This window comes from Callithrix jacchus, chromosome 5 (assembly GCF_049354715.1).
Source record: "Callithrix jacchus isolate 240 chromosome 5, calJac240_pri, whole genome shotgun sequence".
Taxonomy (NCBI): domain Eukaryota; kingdom Metazoa; phylum Chordata; class Mammalia; order Primates; family Cebidae; genus Callithrix; species Callithrix jacchus.
Genome location: NC_133506.1, coordinates 59,334,486 through 59,349,571, shown reverse-complemented (window position 1 = coordinate 59,349,571; position 15,086 = coordinate 59,334,486). Strand labels below are relative to the sequence as shown.

At 57.8% G+C, this 15,086-nt stretch overlaps 1 protein-coding gene across 1 annotated transcript; it reads right to left on the bottom strand.

Moving 5' to 3' along the window:
• Positions 1 to 455: 455 nt before the first annotated feature.
• Positions 456 to 3,649, bottom strand: ABHD16B (abhydrolase domain containing 16B). The gene has a single exon (XM_008996313.5). The coding sequence runs from the start codon at positions 3,528 to 3,530 to the stop codon at positions 2,121 to 2,123; it is 1,410 nt and encodes a 469-aa protein (XP_008994561.3). The 5' UTR covers positions 3,531 to 3,649; the 3' UTR covers positions 456 to 2,120.
• Positions 3,650 to 15,086: the final 11,437 nt, after the last annotated feature.

The window sequence follows — 15,086 nt, the reverse complement described above, 5'->3', positions numbered from 1 at the left end:
TTGACTCCACCAGCGAGATGCACAGGTAGAACGGTCAGAGTAGCGGGAGCGCGGCGGGGTGGGAAGTGGGAGGACCGTCCAACATGGCGCTGTGGAAAGCCACCGCAGGGCCCCAGGGGACCTTCCGGGGCGGATGCAGCTGCTCACTAATGCCGGGGCTCGCGCCCCACGGCGGCTCCGACTCTGACCCCGTGAGATCCTTTTCAGCCCGACCCTTGACTTTGGGGGTCAGCCTTTCCCCGTGAGTCCTGTATTTATTTTCTGTTTTTTAGTTTGTCCTTTTTTTGTTGTTTCGAGACGGAGTTTCGCCCTTGTTGCCCTGGCCGGAGTCCAGTGGTGCGATCTCGGCTCACTGCAACCTCCGTCCCCAGGTTCAAGGGATTCTCCTATCTCAGCCTCCCCATTAGCTGGGATTTCAGGTGCGCCCTACACGTCCGGCTGATATTCGTATTTTTAGTAGAGACGAGGTTTCTCCACGTGGGCCAGGCTGGTCTCGAACTCCTGCCTCCGGTGATCCACCCGCCTCGGACTCCCAAAGTGTTAGGTTTACAGGCGTGAGCCACGGCGCCCGGCTAGTTTGTCCTTTTGATGGGGACTTTTTACTGTATGCGGATTGCGCTGAAAAACACCGCGATTCGGCCCCTCGCCCTGCAGGCGCCGCTGCCCACCTGGTGGCCGAGACCCGACTGGAGGTGACTCGGCTTCTCAAGTCCTCTACTCTGCCAGCCTTGGGCGTGGACCCTGCAGCTTGGGCCAGGGTGCCATGCACCCCGGGACTTGTCTCACTTCCTGTTCGCCGAGACCCAGGCCACGCTGGGCCCTCCCCACTCCACAGATGAGGAAGCTGAGGTTAAAGTGACTTGCCCCAGGTCACTCCACAAGTGCTACCAGGATACTCTGGAACAGTATGCCTGATCTCAGAGGAGAGGCGTGTAACCACTAGGCAACTGGCCCCACGAAAAGAACAAGTCCCACAACTTCCCTTCTTTGGCTCCTATTTGCTCCTGGAAGAAAAGCCTTAAATGGTATTTAAGCCCTTTGGGGTCTGAGGTCTTAGGACTGCACTCTGGCCTTCCAGTCTGAGGTGGTTCTAGACCCTCCTCCCACTGCCCCTTCCTTCACCTGGCCACCTCCTCCCACAGGTGTCTTCCTGGTACTCTGGCACAGGCCGGAGTCTCTTACCATCGCGGCCTTATCCTGCTCTGGTGCTCTCAGTAACGTTTTCTTCATTTCCTGCCTTTCTTTCTTTCCAAAGAATTTTGCTAAACCCAACCAGGCCAGCCCAGGGACTAGGGACAAGCACAGCCTGCTTCTGCGTTCTGCCTGCTTCAGGCAATTCAGGGCAGAGCGCAGAGACGTGACATTACATACGGTGGTGAGCAGAGGCCTTGTCTCGCATTCTGTGTTGCATCCCTCAGCCAGGAACAAAGTCCAGCCCAGGCCTGGCTCCAGGGGACACCCAGTAGTGTCCCCTGGCCGGTGCAGGTGTATCTGTAGCCTCACATGCCACCATGTGAGTCTGCAGTCCATCTGTGAATGCCCTGGGGTGGAAGCCTATAGTTTGGAGGTGGGAGGGAGCCCTACAGAGTGTAAACTCCTGGGAATGTTCAGCCACTGAGACGTGCCGACAACCCTGTGGCCAGTGTCCTCCTTTCACAGAGCAGCTTGCACAGACTTTCAGCACACAGCTGGCATTGTTTTCCTGGGAGCCAGCTGTAACCCCGGCCAGGTGAAGGGCTCCTCCCTGTGACCTCACAGCCCCTCTTCCCATCATCCTTTTGTGGTGATAGAGGCACCCATCACACAGGATTGCCATAAACTAGGTCAGGTTAATTTTTGCATTTCCTTTAGGAGCTGGATGGGGGCGTCAAAAAGTATTTGTGGGAGGAAGAGACAGAAAGGAGGGGACGGAGCAAGGAAGAACAGAGGGAAGGTCAGAATGTCCCAGGTAAGGAAGGAGAGCACCAAGTTCCTGTGTTGTGCCCATTGGCCCCCAAACAGCAGGTTAGGTAGGAGCGCCCTGCCGCTGCCCCCTACGCAGGGCCAGGGTTACTGGTTGGGGGTTTGGGGAGGGGAACCAGGAAGGTGTTTCAGTGCATGATCCCCCACAGGGGTATAGGTCACAACCCCCAGGGCAACTGAAAGTCCTCAGGCTCCAGAGGGCTGCAGTGAGTCGCCTCCACATTCTTGAGGTGCTTCCGAGCCAGGAACAGTGCGAGCTGTCGCCTCCGCCTTGACCTCAGACCCTGACCCACTAGCCATGGAAAGCCGGGTCCGCGCGGCCCCTGGGCCTCCTCGCCCTCCAGCTGTTTTTCGCAGCGTGCACGGTAGGACTGCAGCAGCTCCAGGCACTGCTTCTCGTCCACGCGGTAGCGTGCATAGAAGGCAGCCTCCTGCGCCAGGCTGCCAGCGCGCAGCCAGCGCGTGACAATGGCCTGGCCCTCTCCCGCCATAACAGCGGGGTAGCGCTGCTGCAGCAGACGCAGCAGCAGCTCATTGCCGCGGTTGCCTTCCACGTCGCCAGGTTGCTGGGGCCGCAGGCGACCCGAGGTGCTGACCACGTCGTCCTGCGTGCGTCGGAGCAGCAACACCGGCCCCAGGTAGCAGCACAGCTGCTCCGCTACGTTGAGGTTGAAGTGCTTGCGCACGGTGCGCACCACCAGCCCCTTACAGCTGTGCGGCATGACCTTCAGCGCCAGCGGCACGAGGTCGTCGAAGGTGGCGTCCAGCACCAATGCACCCAGCTCTGGGTAGGTCATGGTGGCCCAGGTGGCTGTGAAGCCGCCGACGGACCAGCCGTAGACCACCACATGCGCGGGCGAGAAGCGCAGACGGTGCAGCGCATAGTTGACCACCACATCCATGGCATTGGCGTCGTGCTGCGGGGAGGGCACGCCCGTGCTGCCACCGAAGCCAGGGTGGTTCCAGCCCAGCACGGAGTAGCCGGCCTCGAGCGGCGCAAACAGGCAGCCCATCTCGTAGAAGCCAGCGTTGCCCTCGCAGCAGATGACCAGGCGCAGCCCGTGCCCGTGGCTGCCCGGCTGCTGGCGGCGGTCCATGAACATGGTGTCGATCTCGTTGCCGTCGCAGGCCACCAGCTTGGCGCGCCGGCCGTGGTAGCGCTCCTGGAGGCGCTCCTGGCCCTGCTGCAGCAGCGGCAGCAGTGCACGCGTCATCAGGGACACGGAACCGGGGTACACGAGCCAGCGACCCAGTGAGTGGGCCAGGACGTAGCTGGCGAGCTGACTGGGCAGCTCACGGAGCTGCTGCAGGAGGCACTGCACCTGGCTGCGCGCCCTGCGCGAAGGCCGCCCTGGTGCCTCCCCGCCCAGCGCCGCATCCCGCAGCAGCCACACGCCTGCCGCGGCGCCCATACAGGTCAGCGCCCGGTGGCTGCTGCTCCCTCCCGCCGCGCACACGTCATCCCAGCGGAAGTCCACGGGCCAGCCACGGAAGGTGTAGGTGTAGCTGGCGGTCAAGTAGATCTTAAATACATGCACCAGGGCCTTCATGAAGCAGATGACGCACATGGGCGGTGGCTGCAGTCACTCCCCTCTGCGAGGGGCACCCAGCCATCTTAGGGCATGCTGGTACCTCGCCGGCCCTGATGGCCTTTGTGACTTGGCCTTCCAGGGCCAGGAAAGGTCTCATCCTGTTGCTAGGTGATGAGCACACAAAGGGTTCCTGGAGATGAGGGACCCAGCGTTCTGCCTGTCCCCCCTTGGCCGGGACCCCACCAGTGAAACGCTTCCAGGCCCAGCCTTCCCACCCATGCTTTGAGCAGCAACTGCCTCCCTCTTTCTTATTTATTTATTAAATTGAAATGGGGTCTCACTATGCTGCCCAGGCTGGTCTTGAACTCCTGGGCTCAAGCCATCCTCTGGCCTCTGCCTCCCACAGTGCTGGGATTCCAGGTGTGAATCCCTGTGCCCAGCCTCCCTCTTCCTTAAACCAGAGATGGGCAACCTCACAGGCCAGAAAGGGGCAGCCTTGCCTTCTCCCTGCCAGGGCCAGGGTCTCACTAGGAAGAAGGCAAGGCTTCCTCTGCCTGTGCCAGGCTTGCAGTGGGTTCCCTCCCCTGCCCCTTCAGGGTCCACTAGTCCACATCTACTCTCCCTAGGAGAGCTGCTGCTGCACCAGAAAGGCAGTGTTTGCTCTTGGCCTGCTGGTCCCTCCCCTGTACACCTTCCTTCTCGGGTGCAGACCAGAAAGAAGCCCCCCTCCTTTTCTGGATCCTCTTTTCACTGGCTGCCAGGAGTAGCAGTGACCTCTGACAGCTCCTGCCTGGCTGGCAGGAGCAGCAGTGACGTTTGACAGGTCCTGCCTGGCTGGGGTTCCTCTTTCTCAGTCCCTGGTTGAGCCCAACTCCCAGGCTGTACCTCCTTTTCTGGAGGGGTCTGGTGGGTTCCCCTTTTTCCCCTGCCCTGGAAAGGGCCAGCCCACCTGAGGGTAGGGTCAGAGGCTGCCCGCCAGGGGGAGCCCCAGGGAGGGGGTGGCTCAAGGGACTCAACAGCTCCCCAGACCAGAAACAGAAATGCTACCATCAGAGAGTTTTGTAAATCCAGCCAGAGCCTCTGAGCCAGGTGCCATGTCTGCCTGCCCCCAGCCTTCTGGGAAAGTTCCAGGCTGAAGCACCCTCTCTCTGCCCTCCTGCTCTATGTCTGGGTTAGAGGCACTACCTGACCCAAGCAGCCCCCCCAGCCCCCAGCTTGGGCAGTCAACTGAGGACAGCTGCTGTCTTTAGGGGTTGGGAACAGAAGGACAGGGACCAATTGACAAAGCAAGTGATTTGGGGGCTATTACCCCCATTCCAGTTGCCAGATAAAATACAGAATAATGTACCAGTTAAATTGGAATTACAGGCCAGGCGTGGTGGCTCACGCCTGTAATCCCAGCACTTTGGGAGGCCGAGGCGGGTGGGTCATGAGGTCAAGAGATCGAGACCATCCTGGTCAACAAGGTGAAACCCTGTCTCTACTAAAAATAAAAAAATTAGCTGGGCGTAGTGGCATACGCCTGTAGTCCCAGCTACTCAGGAGGCTGAGGCAGAATTGCTTGAACCCAGGAGGCGGAGGTTGCAGTGAGCCGAGATCACACCATTGCACTCGAGCCTGGGTAATAAGAGTGAAACTCTGTATCAAAAAAAAAGAAATGGAATTACAGATAAACAAATGCTTTTTGGGTATAAGTATGTTCAAAAATATTGCTTTAGACATACTTTTATTTTAAAATTGTTTATCTGAAATTCCAATTTAACTGGATACCCTGGGTTCTGTTTGTTTGTTTTTGAGACAGAGTTTCGCTCTTGTTAACCAGGCTGGAGTGCAATGGCACGATCTCGGCTCACAGCAACCTCCGCCTCCTGGGTTCAGGCAATTCTCCTGCCTCAGCCTCCCGAGTAGCTGAGATTACAGGCACGCGCCACCATGCCCAGCTAATTTTTTGTATTTTTAGTAGAGACGAGGTTTCACCATGTTGACCAGGATGGTCTCGATCTCTTGACTTCGTGATCCACCTGCCTTGGCCTCCCAAAGTGCTGGGATTACAGGCGTGAGCCACTGTGTCCGGCTGTTTGTTTTTAAGATGGAGTCTCACTCTTGTCACCCAGGCTGGAGTGCAATGGTGCGATCTCAGCTCACTAACTTCTGCCTCCCTGGTTCGAGCGATCCTCCTGCCCTAGCCTCCTGAGTAGCTGGGATTACCGGGGTGAGCCGCTGCACCCTGGATATTCTGTTTGTTTGTTCTTGTTTTGCTAAATCTGGCGGTCCTATCCCCAGGTGCACACACAGCTGAGATCCAGATTTTCCTGGCTATCCAGCTTTGAGCTCAGATTGGCTCATTGCGCTCATTGGTCAGGCTCTGAGGACAAAGAGGGTGTTTTGATGTCCACTGGTGCACCTGTCACACCATCTTTTCCACTGGGTCCTGGGCAGCAACAGGAGCCCTGCCCCAGGACAGAGGGCTTCCCATGGGATTGGTGGTTCTAGTCCCGCTCAAGTGTCCACCCCTGCCCCTGAGGGGAAAGGAGCCTCCTGTGGCTAAGGCTGGAGATGGGAACTTCTGCAAAGGGTAGGAGATGATTCCTTTTTCCAGGAGCCTCTTTCATAAACTCAGTGGCTGCCTGCCCTAGGCGGGTGGCAGCTGTGGGCCCAAAGGCTCCCGGCCCATTTTGTGTGAGACCACAGGAGTGAACCCAGCAACAGAGCCGAGGCCCTGACAGGGGTCCCTGACTCCCCATTCAGATCCTGGCAGCAGCCGGGGTCCTGGAGGGCTGTCCACACAGGATGTTGGATGCACTAAGCTTATTTTGATTCCCCTGAACAGATTCTGCTTAGAGAAGCCTCATCCTCCTGGGGAGTCTCCCAGCTTGATCTGCTCTGGGACTTGTTTGGAAATGGAGGCTTTTCTTTAGCCAGGCCCACCTACCCTTAGCTTCTTCCACAACAACCACACACACACACAGCAGGAAGTTCTTGAGAGGAGGAGGGGAGAGCCTGGGACCGGATTCTGAGGGGCAGAGGTCAGCGGGCTGGAGCCACTGGCCCCCAGGGGTTCCATGCCTTATCCTGTGTCTGACCCAGTCCCTGACCCCACCAGACCGCGGGAGCCCAAGTGTCCCAGAACCCCCAGCTCTGTTGAGACAGGAAAGCATGTGACAGGAAGGGAGCTGTCCCTCCTCCAGAAGAGCCCCCAGACTGGACCAGCTGCAGCAGTCACCTTTGTGCCCCCACCCCATCAGCTCAGGGAAGTGTCCACAAGGTGGGGGGGCCTGTGTCCCTGCTGATCAGTTTGTGGAGCCAACCCCTCCCCTTGGCACCGCAGTGCCCTCCAGGCGGACATCTGAGTGTGCACCCCACCCCCACAGGGCCTGCCCGTCTCTGAGCCCTCCACCCCTTAGTTCCCACCCTCCCGCACTGGGGCAGGGCTCCCTCCCTGGCCAGTTCTGCTGGGCCTCCCTGGAGGCCCTTGATTTATGCCGCAGGAGCCTGCAGAGCCAACCTTGGAGAAGAGAGGAGAGAGAGAAAACCAGTCCCAGAGGCCAGAGGGGCAGGAGCCAGGATCAGAGCCCCAGGCAGAGGGCATCCATCAGGGAGTCAGCCCACCAAAGCAGCCCCGGACTCAGGAAGCAGTGCTCAGGCCTTGGGAAAACTGAAGCTACCTTGGAGGGTGCAGGAGCTGAGTCTGCACAAACGCCTCTGCTCAGGAAATGGGGTGCAGGGAAGGTGGGGGTGGCTTGGAGCCTAAGGACAGGAGGGGATGCTTCCTGGAGGATGCAGGGTCAGGAAAGGGGCGGAAATGGCCAAGACAGCTGCTGAACATCTGGAGCCACAGAGAATTAATTATTCCACACCCTCAAGGACGGTGGGGTTGGTGGGGAGTGGTGCACATTGCCTTCTGGGTCCTGGCTCCCCGAAGGGCCTGTGCTCCGGCCTCTCTCCTGCCTAGGATGGAGGACACCAGTGAGCAGCCTTCCCCAGGGTACCCCTGACACCCTTCCCAGCACACACCCCTGGGTGACTGTGCTGTGTGTGTGGAAGGCTCACCGTCCTCTCTGCCTACAAGCACCACCACTGGACCCCCACGCTGGCATTCAGCTCCTCCCAGGTGTGCTCCCAGCTGTGGGAATGAGCCAGGGTCCCTCTAGAATCCTTGACGTCACCTGCATTGTCAGGGAGGGAGTAGGGACGGCTCCCCACATCAAGGTAAAGTCTGGGTTGGGGGTCAAGAGCCCTGCAGGTGCCAGGCATGGTAGGTCGAGCCTACGGTTCCAGCCACTTTTGTGGCTGAAGAGGGAGGATTGCTTGAGGCTGGGAGTACAAGGCTGCAGCGAGCTATGATGGCACTGCTGTGCTTAAAAAAACAGTCCTGCTGGCCTGTGTGATGTGGGCTGAATTCTTCCGGAGCAGTCTGCCCCGGTTCTGCAGGCTCCTTGCAGGCATGGTAGATTGTCCCCTGGGCCCCATACGCACAGTGTGAAGGGTATGTTTAGGGCCCAGACTCACCCCGGCTTTGAAAACTCTAGAGCAGTAGTGAGTTTCTGATGTAAGATGAGTGCTTATTTTTGTTATTCAAAATGTAACATTGTTATCACATCCAGTGACACAAGGATGTAAGACGATTAACTGTTCTTTCTACGTTCCCTCCTGGATATCCAGAGTTGCTAGTCTGTCCTTTCACACCGTCTCTATTTGTGAGAAACATGCGTGGATAGAGTCTTCTCTAGGGGTCATCTGTCTTGCTCTCACAGAAACAGACCTGGTGTGCACGACGCTCTGCCACAGGCTTGCTCTCCTCTGAGGTCCTGAGCTCGCTGCAGACGCGTTCACAGGCCTGCGAATGCCCCGCCTCCCCCCAGGAGTTCCTGCCCAGGCACCACTGTGTCCACTTCTGCTGCTGGACACACGGGCTCCAGGTCTCTCCCTGCTGCAGACACGCTGCATCACGCACCTTTGTCCAAGGACCCTGGCCTCCAGGTCCTTCTCTTACAGGCTAGATTTCCAGCAGCCGAGCTCAATCCAAGGGGGTGTTCCTGAGCCAAGAGCTTTGCCCCTGTTGCTTTCCACAGGTTGTGGCTGTGTTGTCTGTGAGTCTTTGGAGAGCTTCTCTGCAGGCTTTTCCCCACACTGGCGGCTCCACGCTTCTATCTGTATTTTCACTAGTCTCTGTGTTGAGTATTCAGCGAATACAGATCCTGACCTCTGACCAGGTGGCACCAGCAGCCATTCCGCCCTGGGAGGTGATCCGCTCCAGCTTTTCCCTCGCTGCCCTATGGAGACCCTCACCTGGGGGGACACCGTGACAGGAAGGGGATGGAGGTGTGGATCTTGGCCTGTCAGCCCTGGAGGGTGGTGAGGAGGGGAGGTGGCACTGCCACTGGGCCCGATGGCTGATGACTGGAAAGATGGGGGTCCGTTGGCTCTTGGCCTAAGAGCTGGTTCCGTGCTTCCTGGCCCCTGCATCTGGCCTCGCCAGCCTGTGACCGGGCAGGCCAGGGGCCCAGCCCAGAGGGTGCAGGATGTGCTTCCCCATAGGAGTCTCTCCTGGGAACTCCAACTCCACGAGGGGCTCCCAGTCCACGGGAGGCCACAGAGCTTGCCCCTCTTTCCTGGTTCCCAAGTCGTGGAACCATAAAAAATCCATCAGGGTGGCAGCCCAAGGACCCCTGTGCATTCTCCCCTCCCTGCCACACCTGCAACTCGGGTGGTGGATGGGGCCACAAGCAGGCACAGGCCTTCAGGTGGTCAGAGGGACTGGGGACCGAGCCCTCCCTCCCTCCCTCCCTGTGCCCGGAGACCGTGGGAGGCGCACCCAGCTTGTGCCAGCAAGGGTGGGGTGGTCCCTGGCAGCCAACTCAAGGTCCTGGTGGGGACCCCAGCAGCTTGCCCACCCCCAGGACTTCCTTCCTGGGGCGCGTGGCTCCTACCTGCCGAGCAGGTGGGTTGAAAGCGGGGTCCACTAGGGCCTGGCGTCTGTGCTGCGAGCCCAGGGATGGGGATCCTTCCAGGCCCTAGATCTTGGGGACCCCCTGGCCCCCTGGTGCACACCAGGTCTGTTTCCGTGGATGCCCCAGAGTGGAGGAGGAGGGGAGGGGTGTAGGGAGGGGAGAGCCAGCCCGGAGTGGGAGGGGCCCAGCAAGGCCACAGACAGACTTTGGACATTTAGGGTCACCATGAGCCCAGGCTCTGGCCGGCAGGAGAGGAGGAAGCTTTCTCCAGGGTCCCCACTGCCCTGTGGTCACAGCTGGGAGGAGGGGTGGACAGGGCTGTTCCTCCCGCACTTCCCGAGCTCGCTCTGAGCGGATCTAGGTTGCAGCCCTGGCGATTCCTTCTAAATCACTTGTGCAGATTAAAAATGGCACTGTCCCAGAGCTGACCCCAGGGGACCTTGAAGGCTGCCCCCCGCCCCCCGCCCCAGCACTCTCTGTCCTCTGGGGCGACTGCTTCTAGGTCCCTGCCCCCAACACCTCCGCCCTGGCCATACCCTGGGAGCTGGCGCCTGGTCAAGCCCCACCACAGCCTGGAGGCCTGGACAGGGAGCCCCTTCTTCCTTATGGTCCTTCTTCCTGCCCCTCCTGCCCCGCTTCCAGTTGGAGAGGGGGAGGGAGAAAGGGAGGGCAGGAGGAAGAGAGGCTGTCCTGAGGGGTCCTGAAGGGGTGCCCCCACCATGGTTCCTGTGGCTTCTCTAACCGGGACTGACTCCATGGCCAGGCTGCCTAAACCCATGGGCACCCCTAAAGGTGGCCCCTGCCTCAGGACAGGATCTGGGAGCCAGGAAAGCACCTGGGTCTTTGCCCCAAGCCCACCCAGGAAGGCCGTGGGATGGGGAGCAGAGCAGCAGAGCAGGGGCTCAGCCAGGGCCCCAGTTACTGCCTCTTGTCTCCCGCGCTAGCACTGGGATTCAAGCTGACCATGGGGTGGTGGGGGTGGGGGTGGCAGGCAGTGACGGGAGGGGGACTGCCCACCCCACTGCTGCTTTGAAGCTGCCCTGAGGGGAGGGGGCAGCTGCCGGGTGCGTGTGCCCTCCCAGCCCCTCCAGCTGCGTGGGAGCCTGGATTGACCACAGGGCAGCCAGCAGCTTTTGAAGTGCTGGGGTGCGGCCACAGGAAGTGGGCGGTAGCCCACCCAGGCCCTGAGCCCATCCTCCCCAGGGTGAGCGCTTGGCCGACCAACCGGGCTGGGAGCACAGGGCTGCAGCTTCCCCTCTGCACCCCAGGTGTGCCTGAGCTGGGGATGGCAGCCTCTCCCCCAAGCCCTAGGCTCAACAACCCCAGCCCCAGTTTAGCCCAAGCTCCTTCAGGGCGGCAATGGGGCCAGGAACTGGTCCCTCTTCCCTCAGCTAAAAATAGCAGGTCTCAGGCTTTGCGGAAAGCCCCTGGGGTGGGGGAGGAAGGAGCAGCCCGGAGCTGGGGCTGCAGGAGGGAGGAGGTGCAGGAAGTGCCCGGGTGCCCTGGCCACCCCAGCAGAGGCTCCTGGTCAGCTGCTCAGCCCCCTGGAAAGTCCCAGGCAGTGCCTGCGACCTGAGTGGGGGCAGGGACCAGGAGGGTGAGGGTGGCTGGAGTCCCTTACGGTCCAGGTGGGCTTCCCTGTCGGTCAGCTGGTGTCCTTCTGGGCCTGGGTGGATGAAGGAGGGCAGGATGAAGGCGGTTCTCCCTGCCTCAGTCCTTCTCTACATCTGGTGCCGACCTGACCTCCCCACCTTCCCCATTTAGCACCCTTAACGGGAATCACTTATTCAGCAGACGGGTACTGAGGGCCGCTGGGTGAAGCAGTGGCTGGTCCCATCCTTGCCCTCAGGGTGCTTGCTGTGCACAAGTAGGAATTTAACCCAAAGAAGGGTTTTCTTTATTTTATTTTATTTTTTTGGTCTTTTTGTTTTTTTCCTTTTTGTGGAGAACATGGTCTCGCTATATTGCCCAGACAGGTCTTGAACTCCTGGGCTCAAGCTATCCTCCCGCCTCTGGCTCTCTAAGAGCTGCGATTACAGGCGTGAGCCACAGCGCCCGGCCTATTATATATTTATTTATTTTTGTTTCGTTTTCTTTTTCTTTCTCTTTATTTATTTATTTATTTATTTTGAGACAGAGTCTCACTCTGTCACCAGGCTGGAGTGCAACAGCGCAATCTCGGCTCACTGCATCCCCTGCCTCCCAGGTTCAAGCAATTCTCCTGCCTCAGCCTCCGGATGGTATTGATTTATTTTTTTGAGACGGAGTCTCGCTCTGTGGCCCAGGCTGGAGAGCAGTGGCGCGATCTCGGCTCACTGCAACCTCCACCTCCCGGATTCAAGTGATTCTCCTGCCTCAGCCTCATGAGTAGCTGGGACTACAGGCACCCACCACGACGCCCGGGTAATTTTTGTATTTTTAGTAGAGCTGGGGTTTCTCTATGTTGGCCAGGCTGGTCTCAAACTCCTGACCTAGGTGATCTGCCCACCTCAACCTTCCAAAGTGCTGGGATTACAGGTGTGAGCCACTGAGGCTGGCCTATTTTATTTTTAAATTTTATTTATTATTTAGAGACAGAGTCTTGTTCTGTTTCCCAAACTGGAGTGCAGTGGTATGATCTCGGCTCACTGCAAACTCTGCCTCCCAGGTTCAAGCAATTCTCCTGCCTCAGCCCCCCAAGTAGCTGGGATTACAGACTCGCACCATCATGCCTAGCTAATTTATATATTTTTTTGTTAGAGACAGGGTTTTGCCATGTTGCCCAGTCTGGTCTTGAACTCCTGACCTCAGGTGATTTGCCCACCTCAGCCTCCCAAAGTGTTGGGATTACAGGCATGAGCCACCCTGCCTGGCCTAATATTCATATTTTTGGTAGAGACAGGGTTTCACCATGTTGGTCATGGTTGCCCAGGCTGGTCTTGAACTACTGACCTCAAGTAATCCACCCGCCTTGGCCTCCCAAAGTGCTGGAATTACAAGTGTGAGCCACCACACCTAGCCTAATTTTTGTATTTTTAGTAGAGACGGGGTTTCACCGTGATGGCTATGGTTGGCCAGGCCAGTCTCGAACTCCTGACTTCAGATGATCCACCCACCTCAGCCTCCCAAAGTGCATGAGCTGCTGAGATTGGCCAAGAAGGTTTTTGCAGGGAGCAGACACCAGCAGCTGCCGTCCTGGAGGGGAGGTAAATCAGGAGCTGAGAGCAGAGAGTCCAACTAGCCCTGTGGGTTAGGCTATGGACTTGGGACTGACCCTGGGAGAGGTCCTAGGGCTGAAAGGACTAAGAACAGACTAAGGCCTGAGGCTTGAGGCTGACTGGCTGGGACCTTAGGGGCAGGTGGAATGAGGCTAGGGAAGGGGAGTGGGAAGATAGGTAGGGCTTTGCGAACTGGGGCAAGGAGTTGCAAAGGAAGCCACTTCTAAGAAGACCCTGAAAATGTCTCAGCTAGAACATTTCCAGGCTTCTGCATTTCGGAGAGGTAGTCGATGCTAAGAGCTGGTGGAAAGGCTGGAGGGCAGGAATGGCTGAACACACAGGACCATCCAGAGACTCTGTCCTGAGTGCTTGGGAAAGCCCATGGTGTGCAGCAGGGGTGGGGGGGTTGAGGGGGGTGGGAGGGGCAAGTGGATAGATGTCTTCGTTTGCCTGGTGTGGACGCGCCCCAGGAGCAGGGTGCAGCAGAATGTCCAGACGTGGGTTTTGGGTGGCCCCCATCTTCCTGGCTTGATTTTCCCAACAATGGGCAGTGGTTTAGGTGCTGGCAAGGCTGGAGTCCTCAGAAGGGTGCCACGAAAGGAGGGACATTTGAAGACTTCCCACATTTTCGAGAGAGTGACTAAGGGTGGACCACGAAGTCTGAACTGGATAAGAAGGAAGCCAGAGAAACGGGAAGGCTGCTGTTTTGGAGAAAGAGGGTTGTCCCCAGAGCGGAGTGGTTGGGTTGAGGTGTGGCAGCAGCGTGACAGCGAGGACGGGGCAGTTGTGCCGCACGGGGAAACTGGAAGTAGCCATTTCGGAGGGTTTGGTGACAGGCGGCTCCAAGGTGTGAGTGACCGTGGGTGTCTGCAGTGAGGGGAAGTGGTGGAGCCACAGGACATCTCTCAGGTGCGTTTAGGGTTCAGGGAGGGAAGGAGGAGGGAGGAAGAAGGAGGCATCTCCAGCCTGCGTGAGGTCTTCCCCATCACAAGCAACCACCACCAGCCGCATCACTGTTGACTGCACTGGCGCTGCCAGCTCCCCGCAGCCACATCAGCGTTTTGGGTAATGTCTCCAGCCGACTGTCACTTCTCCTTCAACATCACCAGGACCCACCGTCCTGGCTCCGCCGCCATTCACTCCTTCACCCAGTGGGTCCCCGGGGGAGGAGTTGTGCAGCACAGGCAGTCTTTGCTTTTCAGGTGTAGCCATGGGGTCAGGGGGTGACCAAAACAGAGATCCAGAGGCCAGGCACAGTGGTTCACGCATGTAATCCCAGCACTTTGGGAGGCCAAGGCGGGTGGATCACGAGATCAGGAGTTTGAGACCAGCCTGGCCAACATGGTGAAACCCCGTCTTTACTAAAAATACAAAAAGTTATCCAGGCGTGGTGGCGGGCGCCTGTAGTCCCACCTATTAGGGAGGCTGAGGCAGAAGAATCACTTGAACCTGGGAGGCGGAGGTTGCCATGAGCCGAGATCTCACCACTGCACTCCAGCCTGGGTGACAGAGCAAGACTCCATCTCAAAACGAAAGAGAAGAGGATGGGAAAGGAGATGCAGAATGACTTCACTTCCCACTCGCAGGGTCACTCAAAACAGATGAAGCACGTCCACATGAAGACTTGTCTCCACGTTTGTAGCAGCAGCACTCCTGAAACTGGGAAAACCAAGTATCCATCAGCCGGTGAGTGGGTAGGGGAACCACGCCTCATCCGTGCGGTGGAAGACAAGGCCCAGGCTACGGGTGAATCTGAAAAACAGGATGCTAAGTGAGAGAAGCCACACACAAAAGCCACGTGCTTAGGGCTTCGTTTATGTGAAATCCTAGCAAAGTCTGAATGTCCAGTCTCTTTGAGTGGAATGCTTAAAATTGATAAATATCATTGTATGTAAACTATACTTCAATAAAACTCAATTTTTAAAAACGTAAAGATTTTCAATGGAAGCACAAAAAACACAAGGTTACAGGAAGTGGAGGAAGGAGAGGGTGCCCGGCAGAGGCATCACCTGGAGCCTACTGCGGGCATCACTCCTCTTGTATGGACACCAGGCAGCAGAAAGCCTGGGCCATGTGGTGACTGCACTTTAAGACCCCTCTGGGAATTTTAAGTCCTAGGGAAACTGAGGCAAATTGAGACTGAAGCTCTGTGTTCAGGTCATTCTTTTTTTTTTTTTTTGAGACAGAGTTTTGCTCTGTCCCCCAGACTGGAGTTCAGTGGCGCAATCTCAGCTCACAGCAACCTCTGCCTCCCAGATTCTAGCGATTCTCATGCCTCAGCCTCTGGAGTAGCTGGGATTACAGGTGCTCGACACCACACCCAGCTAATTTTTTTTTTTTTTTTTTTTTTTTGTATTTTTAGTAGAGATGGGGTTTCGCCATATTGGCCAGCCTGGTCTCAAACTCCTGACCTCGTGAGGCACCACCTCAACCCCCCGAAGTGC